The 23,408-nt window shown below is 41.3% G+C and overlaps 1 protein-coding gene across 3 annotated transcripts in view; it reads left to right on the top strand.

Annotated features, from left to right (window-relative positions):
• KIRREL3 (kirre like nephrin family adhesion molecule 3) overlaps positions 1–23,408 on the top strand; it is a 952,985-nt gene that overhangs the window by 745,056 nt on the left and 184,521 nt on the right. For all 3 annotated transcript variants that reach the window (XM_060787109.2, XM_060787106.2, XM_060787107.2), the window contains one exon: positions 15,229–15,334. In XM_060787109.2, coding sequence (XP_060643092.1) covers positions 15,229–15,334 — 106 coding nt within the window. The remainder of the gene's footprint in view (positions 1–15,228; positions 15,335–23,408) is intronic.

Below are 23,408 nucleotides of genomic sequence, written 5' to 3'. Positions count from 1 at the left end.
CTGATAAGAATCTTTGCAGTTCAAGATCTTTCTGCACAAAATTTATATGTTAGTTCGCATAGAAAACTGCATATTTCTGCGAAGAAAATCCAGATTTTTAAAAAGTATTTTTATTCAGAAAAGCTATTTCCTACATATAAAATGTTACAACCAGGGACTTAATTCTGCACAAAATTAAAATGTTTGCAATTTACATGGAAAGTAGCATTTTCTGCACAAAAAATACTATTGCTATAGTATACAGGATTATTACTCTCTGCAAAGAAAGTGCTGTTTCCTTTGCCATATTCTGTGCCCGAAAAAGCATGTGCAAGTTTTGCACAGAGTAAGTCGTTTGTTGCGAATAGGCTTCAAAAACTGTAAGTTCCTTAAAGCAGACAGAAAATTGTGCAAAACTACCCCTTGCTTCCTTCAAAAAGGAACTCATTAAATAGGATTATTTCTCCATTTGGAGACCTGGGGAAACACAACAGTCTCCCAAGACATTATCCAGTGCACTACAACATAACAAAAGAAAAAATGGTATCTGAGATTTTAAATGGTTGGAAACAAAGTGACTCATGCCATAAAACAAAGATTAGAAAACGAGAAATTATTAAATGTGCTGGATGTCGATGAACTGCAACTCCCAGGTGCCCTAACCAATATGACTAATCGTGAAAAGTGCTGGGAGCCACAGTTCAGAGAACTACACAGTCCCCATCCCTACCCTATAATCCTTGTCAAAACAGAACAGGTTCTTCACAAGCTAATTCAAATTATAGAAAGCAAGGCTTAGTTGTAGCCATGTGGAATTCCCTTCTGCTGATGTACATTTTAGTTACTTTCTGTTGGGGAATTTGGGGCATGCTGTTACTATATCATTAGCACAAATGATTTCCTTTCCAAAGAAAAGTTCAAAGTATTTCATTCACTCTGATTGGTATCTGCATTCAAAATATAATATTAGGAGCAAGGGGGAGCTCTTGCTACTCTCTTTTAATATACAAAGAGGATCCTTCTGTACATCCTAAGCACAGCTACTGAACTATCAAACAACGGGAAGCTGGTAAAAAGAAGTGTGATTTATTTTTAACAAAGGAAGGTGATTAGCTGTTGTTGTCTAACAATGGGAAAGTGTCAGGATGCCTGAAAATGAATTAGAAGCACAGTATACCTTGGGGCTGTTACGGGAATGCCTCTCATTTATATTCAACCTGTGCCTGCCTTTATTGTAATTTGGATTGCACATTTCAAAATGAGATTAGGGTAAATTGAAAATACCTATTATTTCTCATCATAATTTCCCAGCCAAAAAGCAGATGACTGCACTCCCAACACAGAACCTTGGCTTGGTAAAACACTCTAGTGAAATTTAAGCCAACAGAAGACAGCCTATCACAAACTACTGCCTATGTCATTGTTGGTTGTGATTGAGATTCAAGTTGATTTTGAAAAGGATTTCAGCTCCACTGGCTGCCAGTCTGCTACCGGGCTCAATTCAAAGTGTTGGCCTTAGCCTATAAAGCCTTAAACGGTTCTGGCCCAGTCTATCTATCTGAACACATCTCTCCCTACGAACCCCCCAGGACCTTAAGATCATCTGGATGAGGCCCTGCTCTCGATCCCCCCTGCTTCACAGGCACGTCTGGCGGGAACGAGAGACAGGACCTTCTCTGTGGTGGCCCCCCGGCTGTGGAACTCCCTCCCTAGGGATATTAGATCAGCCCCCTCCCTCCTGACTTTCCAAAAAAAGAGTAAAAACTTGGCTCTTTGAGCAAGCATTCGGAACCCCGGAGTAAACAGACAAACTAGCGTTGGAGATTGACCCAGGAACAGCCTAGACAATGTAACAGATGAAGATTTGAACGAGAGGGCACAGTTTCTTTTTAAATTGTTTATTATGCACTGTTGTTTATGTTTAATTGCACTTAACGTTTTGGCTTTATTAATGTATGTATTTTGTTTCGGCATCGAATTGTGCCAACTGTGCATACCGCCCTGAGTCGTCTTTGGGCTGAAATGGGCGGGATAGAAATAATGTAAATAAAAATAAATTTCCCCTGACATTGTGTCCGATTCTGGGAGTTGGTGCTCATCTCCATTTCTAAGCCAAAGAGCCAGCATTATCTGTAGACATCTCCAAGGTCATGTGGCTGTTATGACAGCATAGATCACCATTACATTCCTGCTGGAGCAGTACCTATTGATCTTCTCACATGTGCATGTTTTCAAACTGCGAGGTTGGCAAAAGCTGGGGCTAACAGCAGGAGCTCCTGCCACTCCCCAGATTCGAACCTGTGACCTTTTGGTCAGCAAGTTCAGCAGCTCAGCCGTTTAACCCACTGCACCACCGAGGGCGAAGATAGACCTGTGTTAAACTCAGGCTCAGTCTGTCTCAGATATCAGCCAGCACACCATTGCCTTAAATCAAGAAAACTTTCTAAGATCTACAGAGATACTCACAGGAACACCTCAACAAATGAGAGTCCAAAAGTGACAGGCTAAAACCCAGAACCTCAATCCATGGCTTCTATTGAATGAGAGACTCCCTCCTGGGCACGCAGATCAATCCTAAGAAAGCCTCTTCCATTGGTCTTTTCTTATCCTTCTTAATTCACCTGAGTTTCGACATGGTTCTCAAATCAATCAAACAGAGACTGTGGGATATTGCTTTTTGTGAGCTGCACTCTCGTTCATATGTATCTTGCTCCCCAATTGCCTTGTCCATACATTATGTTGGGCCTTTCCATGCAGCAAATTGACTATGGACAAATACCTATTTTCCAAGGCAAGGTGTAATTGGTTCCCGTTTGAACTGCTGAGTGGGAAATTTGTGGGTATCCTATATAATGAAAGACAAACAGGAAGTAGAATGCATCAACCATATTCTATTTTTATGGACAAGCTCAAGCACACATAATCCCCAATGAGAAACTTTCCAGTTAGTCCAGTGAAATTTTCTTCCCCATGTGACCCTAGGTGTTGCCAAGTTTTTTCCCGAGGCAGCCAAGATTAGACAATTCTCCATTTTCTATTGAAATATGCCTGGTACCTTATCTAATCTTTTACCTATGATCATAGCCATCTTGTATGGCTTCAATCAGTTTTAATCCTGTAGTTTAATCAGTTTTAACTGTTGCTAATTTCATCCAACTGTGTGTGAAATCAATCAACTGTTGTTGATCTTATTAACCTTGCATATATTGTATACTCACGGAGCAATAAGGGTCTTTGGACCATAATATAATGTTGCTTGTTTGTTTGTTTGTTTGACTGTCTTATTTGATATGGTCTCAGTTTAAAGAGAGCAACAGTGAAGTCAGCCAGGCTATAACAGCATCTTTTGTGGGAGAATGACTGACATCCTATTGGTTAGTGCCAGCCAAGGTAGACCTAATCAAACAGTTTATTTTATTTATTTATTTCGAACATTTTTTACCCTGTCCTTCTCAACCTCTAGGGTTGAGATGTCCAATTGGAAATAATTCAATGCCGCTTCATAAAATACAAAATAGCAAATATAACAATTAAAAACACGGACATTAATAAATAAAGATTCAACAGTATACTTACATTTAGTTGTTGCCAGTCTGGTGGTTATTTATCTAGCCATATACTAATGATTACTCCGCTTAACTTATCTAAATCCACTTCCAAGCCATAGTCAAACATTATCAATTGTCCTTTAACCTAATTGCCCGAAGGCCTGGTCCCACAACCACGTTTTTACCTTCTTCCTAAAGGTGGGGAGGAATGATAATGACCTAATTTCCCCGGGAAGCAAATTCCACAGGCGGGGGGCTACCAACAAGAAGGCCCTGACCCTCGTCCCTGCCAAACGTCTTTGAGACAAAGGCAGGGCCGAGAGCAGGATAAATCCCATTGATTGAACATGCCTATTCTAGGCAAGAGTAACAGGCATTAGACCAGTGGTTCCCAACCTTTGGCCCTCCAGATGTTCAGCTCTCACAATTCCTAAGCTAGCTGGGACTTCTAGGAGTTGAAGTCCAAAACACCTGGAGTACCAAAGGTTGGGAACCACTCCTTTAGAGCTATGACATTATTATGTTTCCCAGAATCCTTTACCTTGCACAGGCAGATGTGTAGGGAGGGGGAGTCAGACATGGATATCTTAAACAGGAAATTCCAATGAACAGATTTTGTGCCTATCTGCAAAACAGTGTTCAGTCAGTTTCTGAGACCAACTGCACCTAGGAGTAGGTAGCTTCCAAGAGCCTGTTTTCAATTAGGGAGGCCACAACTCTACTATTTTGACATCACTTGTTTAATGGAAAATGGAGGAGTTTAATATTTAAATCTTCAGATTTTTTTCCATCCCTAATGATACTTGATGATATTTTAAACTTTTAAATTTAGTATATACCTTGGGAAGTCTGACTTGGCCATGGAAGTCCACGCTCTGGTTACATCCAGTACAGATTACTGCAACGCGCTCTACGTGGGGTTGCCTTTGAAAACAGCTTGGAAGCTTCAAATGGTCCAGCGTGTGGCAGCCAGGTTGCTAACAGGAGCGGCATCCAGGGAGTACACAACTCCTCTGTTGTGCCAGCTCCACTGGCTGCCAGTTTGCTACCGGGCACAATTCAAAGTGCTGGCTTTAACCTATACAGCCCTAAACGGTTCCGGCCCAGCTTATCTATCTGAACGCATCTCTTCCTACGAACCCATCAGGAACTTGAGATCATCGAAGGAGGCCCTGCTCTCAATCCTGCCTGCTTTGCAAGCACATTTGGCAGGGACGAGAGACAGGGCCTTCTCTGTGGCGGCCCCTCAGCTGTGGAACTCCCTGCCTAGAGATATTAGATCAGCCCCCTCCCTCCTGACCTTTCAAAAAAGAGTGAAAACCTGACTCTTTGAGCAAGCATTTGGAACCTCAGGATAAACAGACAAATTTGAATCGGAAAATGACCCAGGAACGGTTAAGACGATGGAATGGAAGAGGATTTGAACGAGAGGACATAGTTTTTAATTTTTTATTATTTATTGTTTTTATGTCTCTAAATGTTCTGTAATGTTTCTTTTTTGCTTTTTATCAATGTATGTATTTTATATATGGCATCAAATTGTGCCGACTTTGGATGCCGCCCTGAGTGAAGTTCAACAGTGACAAATGCAAGATACTCCACTTTGGCAGGAAAAACGAAATGCAAAGATACAGAATGGGGGCAATGCCTGGCTCGAGAGCAGTACGTGTGAAAAAGATATTGGAGTCCTCATGGATAACAAGTTAAACATGAGCCAACAATGTGATGTGGCGGCAAAAAAAGCCAATGGGAGCATAGTGTCAAGATCTAGGGAAGTAACGCTACCCCTCTATTTCGCTTTGGTTAGACCACACCTGGAATATTGTATCCAATTCTGGGCACCACAATTCAAGAGAGATATTGACAAGCTGGAATGTGTCCAGAGGAGGGCGACTAAAATGATCAAGGGTCTGGAAAACAAACCCTATGAGGAGCGGCTTAAGGAGCTGGGGATGTTTAGCCTGAAGAAGAGAAGGCTGAGAGGAGATATGATAGCCATGTATAAATATGTGAGAGGAAGCCACAGGGAGGAGGGAGCAAGCTTGTTTTCTGCTTCCCTGGAGATTAGGATACGAAACAATGGCTTCAAACTACAAGAGAGGAGATTCCATCTGAACATGAAGAACTTCCTGACTTTGAGAGCCGTTCAGCAGTGGAGCTCTCTGCCCCAGAGTGTGGTGGAGACTCCTTCTTTGGAAGCTTTTAAACAGAGACTGGATGGCAAGCTGTCAGGGGTGATTTGAATGCAATTTTCCCTGCTTCTTGGCAGGGGGTTGGACTGGATGGCCCATGAGGTCTCTTCCAACTCTTTGATCCTATGATTCTATGATGCTATGAGTTGCTTTTGGGCTGATATGGACGGGATAGAAATAGTATAAATAAATAAATAAATTGTTAGTTTATGATGAGCAATGTCTTATTACAATAGCTGTAAGCTGCCTTGAGTCCCTGATTGGGGAAGATAAATTTAAAATAATAAATAAAATAATTATCCACCCTATTTTGCTCCATGACAGTTTGCAAAAGCACTTCTTAAACATAGTTCCCGTGAGGTTTTCTGTACAGACTGGAAAAGTGGGCAGAAAGTGTTGACTCCCCCATCCCTTCTGTTTGGGTCAAACATAGGTGTTTCCCTGTAGAAGAACAGGTGAATTGTGAATAATTTACCAATCACAGGTGACAAGCTCCTAAATCAAAGAGGAAGCTTCTTCCCACTTGTCTATAATCACCTTCTACCCTCTTTATTTGTATCATCCAGATAAGCAAGGCTCTTGTAAGAATTTGGGCACTATACCAGAGACTGGTGACACTGTCCAATTACCTGAGAAACAGGTGGCTCATTGGCCACTGAAAAAACAGCTTATTCTCTATCTAACCTTGAGAAAGAACAGGAATCTGTCATTAGCACAAAATTACAAATCAGCTTGAACTGTATTTTGTGGCTACTTACCAAATACTGAGATGTTGAAACTGTCCCTCTGTGACGGCTTTTAAAAGTCTGGCTTTGAATTCCCAAGTATTCACCAATTTTGTGGATTCTTTTTTCCTCTGGCATCTTTTCATGAAATATACATGGCAGATATGCATAACATGGATTAGCTGCACCTCTTCAATTTAAATAATGCAAATGAACAAGAATTTTATATCACTTAGTTTTTAAAGAATTGCAAACTTTGTGATGGAAAGAATCCAAGGCTTTAAAAAAACCCGAATGCAAGAGCAAATAAACGGACAAGCTTTCTCATCCTTAGATTGAAGTTTGCTTTTCACAAACATGCATAGAATTGAGCTGTTAGGTGAGTAGTGTGTGATCTAGTCGTAAAGGGCAAATCTCTATTATTAACGTACTGCTTCCCTTTAATTTCTAACCTCTTTTTTCTTTCAAACACGGTCTTCAGGGCAGTTTACAAAATCCATAAAAACAATGAGAGTATAGCAATAGCAGCAACAAAATCAATCGACAATCTAACAGTTAAAACCAAGGAAAACACTTACTACTAATTGAGCGTCAGCAGTCTGGGAAACAAAGAATACGTTGGCCTGGCATATAAACCACACTATAAGCAGTGAGTTAGGGGGAAATGTTGTTCTAAACTTCTATTTGCCAAATGCTTGGTGAACAATATGGATTTCTCCCTCTACCTAAAGATAACAAACATAAGAGTGATAAACTGATATGGGGAGAGTTCCTTAATCAGCCTATAGCTGCTGAAATGGAAGTACTGTATATACTTGAGTATAAGCCTAATTTTTCAGCCCCGTTTTTAGGCTGAAAAAGCCCTCCTCGGGTTATACTCGAGTCAAGGTTATTTATTATTTTACTATGTTATTATCTATATATATATATAAAATGCTCTGTGCATAATGAGTACCATAAAAACAAAAGAACCAATGAACGAAATCACACCAAATTTGGCAACAAAACATCTCACAACACAAGGAGTGACCATCACTCAAAAAATTAGGATTTTGTCATTTGAGAGTTGTAGTTGCTGGGATTTATAGTTCAGCTACAATCAAAGAGCATTCTGAACTCCTCCAACAATGAAATTGAACCAAACTTGGCACACAGAACAGAAAATACTGGAAGGGTTTGATGGCCATTGACCTTGAGTTTGGGAGTTGTAGTTCACCTACATCCAGAGAGCACTGTGGACTCAAACAATGATGGATCTGGACCAAACTTGGCACAAACACTCAATTTGCCCAAATATGAACACAGATGGAGTTTGGCGAAAATAGATCTTGACATTTGGCAGTTGTAATCACTAGGATTCACAGTTCACCTACAATCAAAGAGCATTCTGAACCCCACGAATAACAGAATCGGGGCAAACTTCCCACACAGAACCCCCATGACCAACAGAAAATTCTTAAGGCCATCCAATCCAAAATACTTAAGGCCATCCAATCCAAGAAAATGTAATCAAAGTCCTCCTGACAAAGAGCCTTCCAGCCATAGAGATAGATAGATAGATAGATAGATAGATAGATAGATAGATAGATAGATAAATAGATATGATTCACACACTCACAGATATAGTATCATTGATTTTAAAGAGACCCTTAAAGAAGGACAGTTATATGTTGCATGTTGGCCACATCATGAGGAGACAGCAAAGCCTAGAGAAGACAATTATGCTGGGGAAAGTAGAAGGTAAAAGGAAGAGGGGCCAACCAAGGGCAAGATGGATGGATGGCATCCTTGAAGTGACTGGACTGACCTTGAAGGAGCTGGGGGTGGTGACGGCTGACAGGGAGCTCTGGCGTGGCTGGTCCATGAGGTCATGAAGAGTTGGAGATGACTGAACGAATGAACAACAACATGTTGCATGTTCCAGGGTGGGAAAATCAGACACTCTCCACATCAACACTGACAAAGAAACAGCAAGAAATATTGTTTACCCACAAGCATTAAGAAATCACATATATTAGAAATCAACACTTTCTCATTACTTTATTTTCCAGATCAACAGACTGGGCCACAGCAACGAGTGGCAGGGGACCGCTAGTTAATATTATTTGCATTTTATTTATTCTATTTATTATTGTTACATTTATCATTTTACTCTATTGTTATACATTTATTATTTTACTGTATAAATGTTGTTATTGCTACATTCATTATTTTACTCTTTTTACTATTGTTGTTCTTTGTGGTAAAATTAGGTGCCTCGGCTTATATTTGGGTCGGCTTTTACTGGAGTATATACGGTATCTAGTATCCACACCTCACTCTCTATATATCTAAACACATAATAAAAGTGAAAATATGTATGTACGTGTGTGGCTGGGGTATCTGCTTACACAGACAGGCTCCCACTTCCATGAATAGTAGTAACATAGGGTTGTTTAGGGTTAGCGTTTCAAACACATTTTATACGTCTTGCTAAAGTATGAATTTGAAAAGGTAGCTATTAGCTTCCATGTCAGGGGACAGTGATCCGACTCTTCATGACCTCATGGACCAGCCCAGGCCAGAGTTCCCTGTTGGCTGTGGTCACCCCCAGCTCCTTCAAGGTCAAGCCAGTCACTTCAAGGATACCATCCATCCATCTTGCCCTTGGTCAACCCCTCTTCCTTTTCCTTTCATTTTCCCCAGCATCATTGTCTTCTCCAAGCTTTCCTTTCTTCTCATGGTGTGGCCAAAGTACATCATCTTTGCCTCTACTATCCTTCCCTCCAATGAGCAGTCAGGCTTTATTTCTTGGAGGATGGACTGGTTGGATCTTCTTGCAGTCCAAGGCACTCTCAGAACTTTCCTCCAACACTCAGCCTTCCTTGCTCAGCCTTCCTTATGGTCCAGCTCTCACATCCATAGGTTACCACGGGGAATACCATTTCTTTAATATTTTTATATCTGACATATATTCAGATGCAAATCCAAATCATAACATTGTTGAAGGCTTTCATGGCCGGAATCACTGGATTGTTGTAGGTTTTTTTCGGGCTATATGGCCATGGTCTAGAGGTGAAACATCAGGAGAGAATGCCTCTAGACCATGGCCATATAGCCCGAAAAAATCTACAACAACCCAAATCATAACACATTGTCATGCTATAATCATATCAGCTAGTGTTTGTGTATAACTTTGTTTTGACCTTGTTTGGGACCAGTGAAAGTCTCCAAAGCATTTTTGAAAGTCAGTGAACACAAAACACATGGCAGTGATTCAAACCCATTTATATCTTTATTACAATTTGGGAAGAAGGAAGGATGAATTGAGGAATTCAACTCTCAATTCATAACCCAGTCTCAAAATCATTCACTGTACACTACAAGATCCTTCATTATTTGATAGGCATCCTTCCCTGCTCATCTACCAACTATTTGTCCTGATTTTCCTTCCTTTTGTGCCAAATGTATCTTAGAACCTTGTCATTGTTTCATAAGTCTGGAGCCTTGAAAACAGAAAGGTCCTTGATAGCAATAAAGATTTGGCAGAGATATTTAGGCTGATGAAAGAAAATAAATGCCATTTTCAAATTATCAGATGCCCCCTAAACCATTGCAGAGTTCAATGTTAAATGGAAACAGTTCAAAGCAATAGAATCCATCTTCTTAAATGGGATTTGCAGCCACTCTCCATTATGATGTGAAACATTGTGTACTCATTAAATACAATGTATTTTAGTCAATATATTTATATCTTTGATAGTGATAGACAATGTATAATGTTCTGAAGTTTCTATAGCAGTACTTCAGAACTTTACTTTTTGGACTACAACTTCCATTGTCAAGATTAATATTGGCCGTATCAGCTGAGGAGTTCTGGGAGTTGCAGTCAAAAATGTTTTTTTTTTCCATGCTCCTACTCACAAAGCAGATGCTACTTTGAATGGTCTGCTTTATACTCCTTTCTGACTGCAATCACAATATCTAATACAGTGTTTCTCAACCTGGGGGTAGGGACCTCTGGGGGGGTCACAAGGGGTTTTCAGATGTATCACCAAAGACCATCAAAAAATGCATATTTCTGATGGCCTTAGGAATCCCTTTGGCAGAGAAGGCTGAAAATCTCTCCACCTGTCCTTCTCTTCCTTTTTGGAAGCAGTGAATCTTCCCACCAAAAGCTCTCCTCCTATCAGGGGAGGGGCAATTTTGATGTTTTATAAAAAATTTTAGCAATGACATTGAATTGTTGCCAACACTGTGAACCACCCTGAGTCCCCTTTGGGGTTGAGAAGGGTGGAAACACAAATACCACAAATAAATAAATAAATTGGACAGCCTGACTGCCAACCTCTAAGCCTAGGGGAGGGCTGCTTCTGATACCCAAGTGGGGAGGGGAGCGCAGGAGTGCTCTCCCCTAAATCATTGTCAATTTCTCCCAAATCCCTCTTGTATGTTCTGTTGGTCATGAGGGTTCTGTGTAGGAAATTTGGCCCAATCCTATCATTGGTGGGGTTCAGAATGTTCTTGGATTGTAGGTGAACTATAAATCCCAGCAAGTACAATTCCCAAATGTCAAGGTCTATTTTCCCCAAACACCACCAGTGTTCACATTTGGGCATATTGAGTATTTGTGCCAAGTTTGGTCCAAATCTATCATTGAATCCACAGTGCTTTCTGAATATAGGTGAAGTACAACTCCAAAACTCAAGGCCAATGTCCACCAAACCCTTCCAGCATTTTCCGTTGGTTGTGGGAGTTCTGTGTGCCAAGTTTGATTGAGTTCCATTGTTGGTGGAGTTCAGAATGTTCTTCTGAACTATAAATCCCAACAACTACAATTCCCAAACAACAAAATAACCCCCCCCCCCAACCCCACCAGTATTCATCATAATTGATGGACATGCAGTAGGAAGTTTCTGCCCAAGTAAATATAAACAAAGCTTTCACTCTGTTTTTTTTGGCCAAGAGAATGAAATTTCCTATTAGTCATTTCAAACTCTTTTGGTTTAGACTACAACACTCTGCTGAGCAATTCAGTCGGATTGCCCATTTCTCCCTAACATGAACTAAGCATTCCAAAGAGCTTTTGTTCCAACTGTGACTCGATTCAGACACAGGGTTTGCATAGGTGAGAAGTTCAGTGCCTTTGGGATTCTCAGCCTGGATCTGATCAAGATGAATGTTTACATTAACATAGCACTTTCCCCAACTTTCAGAAAGCCAAGGGGTCTGTTGTGGATTCTTGCTGCCTTGAGACATCACATTCTCGGGCCAAGGCCCAGCACTGCTTTTCCTCCTTACTATTATTTATTTATTTATTTACTCTATTTGTATCCTGTCTTTCTCTACCTCAAAGGGGACTCAAAACGGCTTTACATATGGCAAATGTTCTGCGTGACAAACTTCTTCCAGACTCCATTCTCTAGTTTCCACCTAACTCCTGCAACTCCTTGCCTTATTGTGGCCTTAGTTTAGGAAATATGTGCTGCTATGTCCTCTTGGGGTCTGCTATGATTCCTCAAATTGATGTCATCTTCAGAATGGCATAGTGGAATGGAAACATGGAGGGGTTTTGCTGTGTATTTTGCTTTAGTTGCTTTGGGAGGGGGGGGGGGGTATGTTGATTCTTCCTGACCTGCCCACCAGCAGGGCACTCAGATGACATCTCAGTTGGTATGAGAGAGGTGCCAAATGGAGCATAATGGAGCAGCCGCCTCCAGCAATTGTGTCAGCCAGAACACAATCGGGAAATGGAGCCAATCTGGCTTAGGCAGCAGAGAGAGAACAGATCTGTTAAATGACAAGAGCCTCCTGTTTCAATTTCTGTGTGACAACTTAATTTGCCACACAAGAATTAACCCTCTATATACTTGATGCATGGACCTATTTTCCTATCCTTTCTTTTTTCTTTTTTTAAACAACTGTCCAAACATGTCATAATTGATTTACAAATGGAGGAAGCCTGCTTGGTGGAATGGTTTATTGTTTCTTACCTATTCAGACTCCTTATTTCCTGACAGCTCAAAGATTAGTGGGGATTTTTGATACCAAGAATATTCTATAGCTAGTGAATGCAAATGTTTGCTAGATCCAGATGAAAGTCCTGGTCTACACAGTTGGTAACAGAATTGGCAAAACTGCTGCTGGCTTCCATACCACAGATGACAAGTGTGGCACTTACGTATTGGAGAAAGAAAACCGCCTGAGCAGGGAGAGGACGAATCCAGAACTGGCCATGCTGGCAGGAAGAGTTCCATCTCTGTAGTCTAAAACAGTAACTTTGAGAAGCTATGCCCTGACACACAGTTTTCAAACTGCAGTAGAGTCTCACTTATCCAACATAAACAGGCCAGCAGAACTTTGGATAAGCGAAAATGTTGGATAATAAGGAGGGATTAAGGAAAAGCCTATTAAACGTCAAATTACATTGTGATTTACAAATTAAATCATGTTTCACAACAAATCAACAGAAAAAAAAGTTCAATACATGGTAACGTTATGTAGTAATTACTGTATTTATGAATCTAGTACCAATAATAATAATAATAATAATAATAATAATAATAATTGCACCAATAATTTAATAATAATGATAATAATAGCACCAATAATTTATTTATATTCTGCTCATACTAGTGTTTAGTTTAACGGTTTTTGTTATTGGAGTGCATTCCCCCCATAGGAACGTTTTGCTCCACGACCTCCACTAAAACGAGCTCTCCTCCGCAAAGAATCTGTCCTTGTTTATCTCGTGTTTATCTTGCCTGAGTTTTAAATCTGTTTCTACCCAATTTTCTTTTATCCATTACATGTAGCTCGCCCATGTTATCTCTGATTGTGTTTATTGTAATTTTATATTGCTATGTTGTCTTTTGTTTTATGTAATTGCGTTATTATTGTTTATTATTTGCGTTTTCAGTTTTGTTTTATTTCATGTAATTATTATTTTGGGCTTGGCCTCATGTAAGCTGCACCGAGTCCCCATCGAGGAGATGGAGCGGGGTACAAATAAAGTTTATTATTATTATTATTATTATTATTATTATTATTATTATTTCCAAGGTACATAGCATCATGTACAGATGTTGGTTTCCAAATTCCCTGTACACAACAAATTATTTTAGTTAATGCTCTTGGCAAGGTTAATATGAGTTCTGTTGTTGACAACATGCTTTTTTTTCCCCTGTAGCTTTGTAGCAGATGCTAAAAATAATAAACCTTTAATATGTTTGACAGCACAATGACAACACAGGTAGTAGCAAACTAATATTCACAAAATTTAATCAGATTTTTAAATAATCTTTTCACTTCTTGTTCTCTAAACAATAACAGAGAACCGGATAGTCCCTTTTCAATTGTATAGAGAGTTGTGGCCCTTTCCCTATAGCCTTTCCCTATTGCATTCTGGGATTTTCCATGTTCACGTGGATGCCTTTTTTGTGCCAGATCTCTATGACAGTGTCTGAAGTTGAATGGGGAAAGATTCACAGAAGTGGGCGTTAAAATGATATTTAATTGACATTCCAGCATAAAATTCCTCTCCTTAAGTCTGACATGGTACAGTGCAGGAAGAAATACTAGTGCATAATCCCAATGTATTTGTATAACTGGGTTGTTGTAGGTATTTTCGGGCTATATGGCCATGTTCTAGAGGCATTCTCTCCTGACGTTTCGCCTGCATCTATGGCAAGTATCCTCAGAGGTAGTGAGGTCTGTTGGAACTAGGAAAATGGGTTTATATATCTGGAATGACCAGGGTGGGACAAATAACTCATGTCTGCTGGAACTAGGTGTGAATGTTTCAACTGACCACCTTGATTAGCAATTGATGGTTTGGCAGTGCCTGGGGCAATCTTTTATTGAGAGGTGATTAGATGTCCTTGATTGTTTCCTCTCTGTTGTTTTGCTGTTGCAATTTTAGAGTTTTTTAATACTGGTAGCGAGATTTTGTTCATTTTCATGGTTTCCTCCTTTCTGTTGAAGTTGTCCACATGCTTGTGGATTTCAATGGCTTCTCTGTGTAGTCTGACATGGTGGTTGTGAGAGTGGTCCAGCATTTCTGTGTTCTCAAATAATATGCTGTGTCCAGGTTGGTTCCAGGACAAAGGGGATCCTCTCACTGCTGCAGGAGTCTACCGTATACCATGCAGCTGTGGACAAGTCTACATAGGGGCCACCAAATGCAGCATTGGCCAAACATGAATCAGGGAACATGGAAGGCACGGCAGACTACTTCAACCAGAGAAGTCAGCCATAGCAGAGCACCTGATGAACCAACCTGGACACAACATATTATTTGAGAAATGCTGGACCACTCTAACAACCACCATGTCAGGAGAGAATGCCTCTAGAACATGGCCTTATAGCCCGAAAAAAACCCCAAACCTACAACAACCCAGTGATTCCGGCTGTGAAAGCCTTCGACAATATATTTGTATAACATTTCTTACACTGCAAAGAGAATGTGTTGCAGTCTTTAGCCTGTGGACTTAACAGTTTGGGTCAAGCAGGCCTTTGTGTATTTAGAGACAGAGAATGACCTTCTGAAAGTCACTTGGGAAAGAAATTGCACAACAAGAAATAATTGCTCCCAGACTGGTTCTGCCCTTAAAGCCATCATTCTCTCAGAAAAAAGGGGGATGTTGCACTGGAGACACTGCACTTCTGGCACTCTAAGGTCAAATAGGTGTGCTGGCTTGTTGGCACACAGCCATCCATCACAGCGAAAGGAAGCATCACTGGAGAAAATGCAATTCCAGGCATAGAAGTGTGGTTGCTAATAGATTGGCTATTGTCTCCTTACAGATCCTCCTCTCGTCAATTTGTCAGTGGAACCTCAACCTGTCCTTGAAGACAACACAGTGAAGTTTCATTGCTCTGCAAAAGCCAACCCTGCTGTCACTCAGTACAGGTAAGAGCATCCTTAAAAAATGATCCCATATAACTTCCAATGTTTTACTTTAAGCTACCTAAAGCTCAAAAACAGTCCACCACTGCTGTTACAATGTGGAGTCTCTTCACTTAATTGAATCAATCAGTTATGAGGGACCAACTCAGCCATTCTATAGATGTGGATATTAGGCAGTCACAGAAACGAAATCAACAGTTTCATCTCATATAGAAATGTCTAACTGGTGTGGCAGGGATAGAATGCCAGTCCTGATGAACCCAATACCAAACAGCTATGTTCTTGCTAGATATCATTTGAAAGTCAGGTCCCTGTAGAACAGTGGTTCTCAACCTTCCTAATGCCGCGACCCCTTTATACAGTTCCTCATGTTGTGGTGACCCCCAACCATAACCCTAACATTATGAATCGCCATGTAAATAATGATCTGCAGGATGTATTTCCATTCACTGGAGCAAATTTGGCACAAATACCCGGTATGCCCAAATTTGAATACTGGTGGGGTTGGTGGGGAAATTGCTTCTGTCATTTGGGAGTTGTAGTTGCTGGGATTTATAGTTAACATATAAACAAAGAGCATTCTGAACCCTACCAACAATGGAATTGAACCAAAGTTGGCACTGAGAACTCCCATGATCAACACAAAGTACTGGAAGGGTTTGGTGGGCATTGACCTTGAGTTTGGGAGTTGTAGTTTGCCTACATCCCGAGAGCACTGTGGGCTCAAACAGTAATGGATCTGGACCAAACTTGGCATGGATACTCAATATGCCCAAATGTGAACACTGATGGGGTTTGGGGAAAATAGACTTTGACATTTGGGAGTTGTAGATACTGGGATTTATAGTTCACCTACAATCAAGGAGCATTCTGAACCACACCAATGATAGAATTGAGCCAAACTTCCCACACAGAACCCCCATGACCAACAGAAATTTTTTTCTGATGGTCTTTGGCGACCCCTCTGACACCCCTTTGTGACCCCCTCAGGGGTCCTGACCCCCAGGTTGAGAAACACTGCTGTAGAAGCAACACACCTTGACTACAATACAGTCTTCTGAGTTCTGTCCCCAAGGCTGAGCCGATGAATCCAACAACAGGATTGCCAATAAGAAATCCTTTGTGTTGAAAATGTAGTTATATGGCAATAGGCATCAATTGCCTCAGTGCTGTGACCATTTGTGCATTTTGCCAAGCTGACACTGTCACACAGTCAGGCGCTTCTTCCCAATCCAGCAAGCAACAGCTGTTTAGAGAGCCCTGGCAGTGAACTCGTGAAACCATCTGCTTGGGGATGCCTTTAACACAACACAGGCATGAATGAGCATTTTGTTGCACATAGCTTTGCTTGATTATTACACATTTCCCACACAATTGATTACCCTCTGAAACAGGCAGCTTCATTAGTTGGTTTGATTACAATTTTCTGTATTGCTTCTCATGTATGTATGACGGCCAATATACCTTTTCTGCTCTTGTCAGGCTGGAAATCCCATAGAGGCCAGCCATCGAACAGAAAGTGGAATGCTAAGTGTTGATTCGCGTGTTAGAATAATTGAGTTGCAATATTTTATTATTAAAATATTAATTTACTGTACTTCAGCTATTTATTTATCGTGTCATCGGCAACTAGACTTTGTATTACATTTTCAACAAAAACAAACAAACAGACAAAATACAGAATTTGCAAGCTTGGTAGTTGATTAAATATCCTTTGACCAGTATCTGGCCACTTGGAGTGCCTCTGGTGTTGCTGCAAGAAGGTCCTCCATTGTGCATGTAGCAGGGCTCAGGTTGCATTGCAGCAGGTGGTCTGTAGTTTGCTCTTTTCCACAATCGCATGTCGTGGATTCCACTTTGTATCCCCATTTCTTAAGATTGGCTCTGCATCTCGTGGTGCCAGAGCGCAGTCTGTTCAGCTGAGAGAATAGAACACAATGAGCATGTGGTATGAGAGGAAAATTACAGTAGGTTCAAAGAACAGTTTTCTATCCCAGGATTTTCTAGTGGCCTCACAGACTGCCAACATTTCCAGGAAAAGAAAGATAAATGTGGCATTGAAAGTGACTGGAACTCTGCTTTTCAGAAATAGGTATTTGTTGAAAGAGAATCTGATGGGGTTGTGGATTGCCAAAAACAGCTTTGCAGGCAGTGCCTTTACCTACCTCTATAATATGTATAGAATTTTCCAACCTCTGTGAAAGTGCTCTACATTTTCAGTTTCGGATTTGAGCTTGCATGGGATCATAGAATCATAGAGTTGGAAGAAACTTCATGGGCCATCCAGTCCAACCCCCTGCCAAGAAGCAGGAATATTGCATTCAAAGCACCCCTTACAGATGGCCATCCAGCCTCTGTTTAAAAGCTTCAAAGAAGGAGCATCCACCAGGACCGTAGCCAGAAATTTTTTTTGGGCAGGGTTGAAAATTTGGGGGGGGGGGGTTGAAAATTTCAGAGGGGGTTGAAACCTGCCTCCTAGCTCTGAAACAAAGAGCACAGCAGGAGGCAGAGCAACCTTCAATAGCCTGCAGCTCCGCCGCTGTCAACCACCTCCACCAAGTCTGCCCTCCTTAATGAAAGCATTCAACACCCCCCCCCCCAACTTGGTTGATTCGCTATATCGGCTATTGCTGCAAGTAATAACAATGTGAATAAACTGTCAATATTTGCTTGACATAGTGCTTGCAGTTCTGGAGGGACTTTTAATTTTTTGCAACTCATAGACTTAGCATGGGGATTTGGTTAACCAGTTAAAATTCATGAGTAAACCAGGTTTTTTTTTTTTACCTGAAAAATTTGAACCCCTAAGACACACACACACACACACCCAAGCTACAGGCCTGGTCTTCACCACACTCCGGGGCAGAGAGTTCCACTGCTGAACGGCTCTCACAGTCAGGAATTTCTTCCTAATGTTCAGATGGAATCTCCTTTCCTGTAGTTTGAAGCCATTGTTCCATTGTGTCCTAGTCTCCAGGGAAGCAGAAAACAAGCTTGCTCCCTCCTCCCTGTGACTTCCTCTCCCATATTTATACATGGCTATCATGTCTCCTCTCAGCCTTCTCTTCTTCAGGCTAAACATGCCCAGCTCCTTAAACCACTCCTCATAGGGCTTGTTCTCCAGACCCTTGATCATTTTATATACTCTGATCAGCTACAGATTTTTTTTACTTTTTTTTTTATTTATTCAACTTGTATACCGCTACTCCCAATTTGGCTCGGAGCGGTTTACAGAAACAGATTAAAACAATACAATTAGCTTTAAAATGACCATAACGATAACAATAGGCAGCGAGAACAGGCATAGCCCGGATTGTTCACCCATCAAAAGATTTTCGGAAAAGAAAAGTTTTACAGGCTTTCCAAAAAGCAAGTAGGTCTCGGATGGTTCGAGTTTCAACTTATTTTGGACACACTGGTGAAGAGTTTAAAAAAAAAACACACACACACTGTTTTGGGTCTAATGCATGCTTCAATGTGCATTGGAAGTATATGTTTTGTACCACTCTGACCTCCATCCAGCTTCAAGCTGCATTATATGATCTGTGTAGACGCACCTTCAGTCACTTTCCTTTTAATGCAGTGTTGACATCTTCTTAGTCCTTTGCCATTTGCAAATGAAGGAGCCTCCCTGAAATGGTTTGTGCTTGTATGTGCATCATGGCTGGGGTTCTTAATTTGAGTTTATCCAGGTGCATCAGAGCATTAAATCCAAAGGCCGTGCCTTGTTAAAGAGCTGCACGAGCCACAAGCTGCCTGATTTAAATCTTGTTCCTCTAACCCTTGCCCAAAATGCAGGTCATAAAAGGTCCTCCATCTGCACACATTGATGGAAGGGCTAATAAACTCATAAAGTTTTGATGCACATTGCATAGATAAGTGCTTTTTAATGTGTCCTCTCAGCTCTCCTTGAGGATTTTGGTCACAGAAAGACTAGCAAGCATTTATTTTTTTGTGGGGGAGGTGTTCCAAATCTCTAATGAAGCAATTGGTAGTCAACTTTTTTCAGAAGAAACATCTGGTCAAAGAGCTTTATACTAAGAAACTGTTATCATCTGATGTCCACTATCAGGAACATTTGGGGATATAACTATGGTTTCTCTGTTTGAGGTATGTGCAGTGTGTGACCCTTCAGATTTTGCTGGATGGCACGTCCCATAATGGATCACCATTGGCTGTACTAACTACAGGGGATAAGATGGATGGTTTAAATCCACGTATTACCATGAGACAGAATGAGGAACAAATTAATTTTAAATTAGAACAAAGGAAATAGAATCATACACACAATGGGTGCTAATAATGCCCATGTAAGTGGAGCAGTTAATCTGATCCAGGTTTAAATTTGAACTTTAAAGGAACTAACTGAGATACTGAATCCAATCCTTCAAACACATGGAGCAACACATGGAGCAACTTTGAGGTTGGAGTGATTCATCTCCAGCCAAGGAATCACCTACCAGAGCTGTATACATATCTATCTTGTCAGGATTAAGCTGAAGCTTAATCCTGAAAAGACAGAGGTCCTCCTGGTCAGTCGTATGGCCGATTGAGGTATAGGGTGGCAACCTGTGCTCGATGGGGTTACTCTCCGCCAACTGGTCCGCAGTTGGGGGGTCTTCTTGGTCTCAGTGCTGACGCTTGATGTGCAAAGGCCAGTTAAAGCTTGTGTGCCAGCTGTGACCATAGTTCGAGAAGCCTGTCTTGGTCACAGTGGTCCACGCCTTACTTACCTCCAGATTGGACTACTGCAATGCACTCTACATGGGGCTGCCTTTGAAAAAGGCCAGGAAATTGCAATTAATACAATGGTCAGCAGCCAGGTTGCTAACTGGATGAAATTATAAGGAGTAGACAACCCCCCTATTAAAACAGCTCCTCTGGCTGCCGATATGCTTCTGGTCCCAATTCAAGGTGCAGGTTATCATCTACAAAGCCCTAAACAGTTCAGGTCCAGCCTATCTTTGCGATTCCCCTATGAACCTCTCAAACCCTAAGATCTGCTAGGGAAGCCATCCTCTTGCTCCCAGCTCTGTCACAAGCACAGTTGGTGGGGACAAGGGAGGGGGCCTTCTCGGTGGTGGTCCCCCAGCTCTGGAATTCCCTCCCCAGGGAGATTAGATTACCACCAATCCTGTCTGCCTTCCATAAAGACCAGAAGACTTGGATGTTCCAATGTAGCTCTGATTAATCGGTTCATCAGTTGACGTGACCATTCTAGCCCTAATTTAATTATCTGACTTTTGCAGTTTACTACCTTGCCCCGCGGCGCTGAGCTCTGAATACATACTGTGCTCAGCTTCTGGTTGTTGATTTTTGATGGTTTATGTTTTTATGATGTTTTGTATGGTTTTTTTCTTAAGGTTTGTAATGCAATGTATTTTACTGTGTTCTATTTTAATTTTTGCTGACTGGGCTTGGTCCCCATGTAAGCCGCCCCGAGTCCCTTCGGGGAGATGGTGGCTGTCCACACTGCCCCAAAGCTGTAGGACAGTCTAGAGTTTCAAGCAAACTCCAAGTATTCCCCCGACTTTTCCTGAAGCAGGGCAAAGTGATACAACCAGGAATAATCTGTGATAATTACTGGAAGGAGTGAGGACTGCCAGGAGTCATCTCAGGGGGTGTGCTGTCACATGCTGGGCCTGTGACAATGTCTATTTGCAGGACGTACTTTCTGTATGCCCAACGGGACACCGGGGCTTCCTCAGCTAAAGGGCCCTTGGGTTTCCCACCACAAAGTTCTGTAGAGGCTTAAAGTAAGTTGAACAAAGTTCTTTATTGGAGCTTAAATCTTCAACAAAGGAATTAAATTACTGTATAATTCTGGAAAACTGGTAGCTTTCTTAATCTGCCCACAGGGACAGGCAACTGCTTAATGAACTGTTCCTTTTCCTTGGGGAAACCTTCTGATCCCTCCTTGGGGAAATCTTTCTTTTCCTTGCTGGCGTGAGGCCCCTACTCCTGCCTCCAATCTGCGTTATGGATTGCCCGAGTGTCCCTTACCAGATAAGGTCTTTCGTGAAGCTGCCGAGTTGGAGTCCCTTAGATTTTCCACGCAGGTTGTGGAACCATTCCCTTTGCCCAGCAAACTGGCTGTATTTCCCAGCAAAAGCTGGCTGTAACCTTTCTCTCAGCAAAGCTGTTTCTTCAACCCCAGAAAAGCTGGCTGTAGGTATAACTTTATTCCCCAGAAAAAGCTGTGTGAAATGAAGCTTTTAACAGGTGGGGAGAGAAAAGAGCCACACGTCCTTCTGTAAGGCTTCCAACTGTAGAACTGAACTGAAAGTCCCTTTTTCCCTTCAAAACCTGGGGAAAGGGGCAGATCTAAAGGCTCTAATGATGATTGATAGGTTGTTGGCCCTATGACTGCAACCTGGAGAAAGCTACCCAATTGCAAAAAAGCATAGCTTGAATAGATTCATGCAAACTAAGAGTGCAAGAAAGGAAATTGAAATCTCCTGGCACTACCGTGCCAGCACAGGGGGAGTCTGGGGTTTCGTGCCAGTATAGAGTCATCCCAGGTTTCACATTTGGTAAAACTCCTCCATACCCCGAAAATATGAAGAGATCAGATAACAATGGAAGAAAAATTAATTCAATGTACATTTTAATTTGGACTAATCTAATTAATAGTCCCTGGATGAAAACACAAAACAGAGAGCAATTGTCATTTTGCTTCTTTGCTCCCGTGAAATTTGCAGTGCACTTCTTCAAACAAAACTACATAAAATCCATAAAATTAATGCATAAATTAGAGGAAGAGGCTTTTTAGACGGGAGATGTGTAAAATTTGTATCTGTAGAGAAATGCTGACAATTTTTTTTTTTACAATTTCATGTATCTAGTGTTGAATTAGTCGAGGGAGAGTGTTCTGTCGCACGCTGGGCCTGTAAAGAATTTCCTTTAGAACAGGACGTGCAACCTTTGCCCAGTGGGAAGCCAGGGGGCACAAAGAGAAGTTCTCAGAGGTTTTGCACCACGAATGATCTTTAGATGCCTTGTGAAGTATAACAAAGTCATTTATTAATAACAATCAAACAGAAACTTTTCTTGTCTTCAATAAAGTTAACCAAATGCTTCCAGGCTTTTATGCAACTGGTGGCTTCCTAAACTTGCCCACGAAGGGCAGGCAACTGTCTTCAATAACTTCTTCTTTATTTTAAAGGAAAATCCCCTTTTTAACTTCTCCCAGGCTGACTGTAATCTAATCCTTACTGATGTGGGCTCCGCTACCAGGTCGAACTACTTCTCAAGCACCGAGTGGACCTACCAGTAAAGGCTTGGATATTCTCCAGCTGGAGATCTTTAGTCTTCCAAACTGTTACCCTCTGACATTCTTCAAAGCTTTAGGGCTGTTTCCCTGGAAATCTCTGGAGATCTTTGGATGCTCTTAAGACTGTTCTCCCCCGGAAAGTCTTAAGGGTTGAAGCTTTTGTACAGGGGAAGCTTGCACACGTCCTGTACATTAGCTTTCCTTGCTGTGACTAATTAAAAATAGCTCCCTTCCCTTCCCAATTGCTCTGAGCAAGGGGCGGAACCAAAACTTAACGATGATGGACAGGTGACTTGCCCTACGACTGCAACCAAAGGAAGCCACCTTTCTGCAGAACCCCTGAAACCTAGGACTGCAAGCAAACACTCAATACAAAGCAACTACATTTGGAGCTTCTGGTACAGCCGTACCAGCACAGAGAGTTAGTAGGCTGAAGGACTTTCAATGGTTTTCAAATGTCTTGCTCCTGAAACACACTTGGCAGGTATTCTGTGATCCTTTCCATAGCATTTCAAGATCTTTTTGTACTCCTAGGTTATTGAATTTTTGCTGGTCTAATCTTGATTTTCTTACCCAAGATTCTAGTTTGTTTTGTTACATTGTGGTGTGGAAAGGTTTGTTCTTTATCAACCTTGTTTCATGATTCATCCAGAATGCTGGTGTTTATATTGCTAATGGCATCCAATATAGGATGCCATTAATAACAAAGAACTACACTCGGATCCATACATTGCTCTCAAAGGCGTGGAAAAGGTCAGTCCATATTGAACTTATGAAATGTCAAATTTCTTAAGTATGATTAAG

The sequence above is a fragment of the Anolis sagrei genome, chromosome 7 (genome assembly GCF_037176765.1).
Source record: "Anolis sagrei isolate rAnoSag1 chromosome 7, rAnoSag1.mat, whole genome shotgun sequence".
Classification (NCBI taxonomy): domain Eukaryota; kingdom Metazoa; phylum Chordata; class Lepidosauria; order Squamata; family Dactyloidae; genus Anolis; species Anolis sagrei.
Note: the sequence above shows the minus strand (reverse complement) of the source record. Positions and strands in the feature narration are given on the sequence as shown.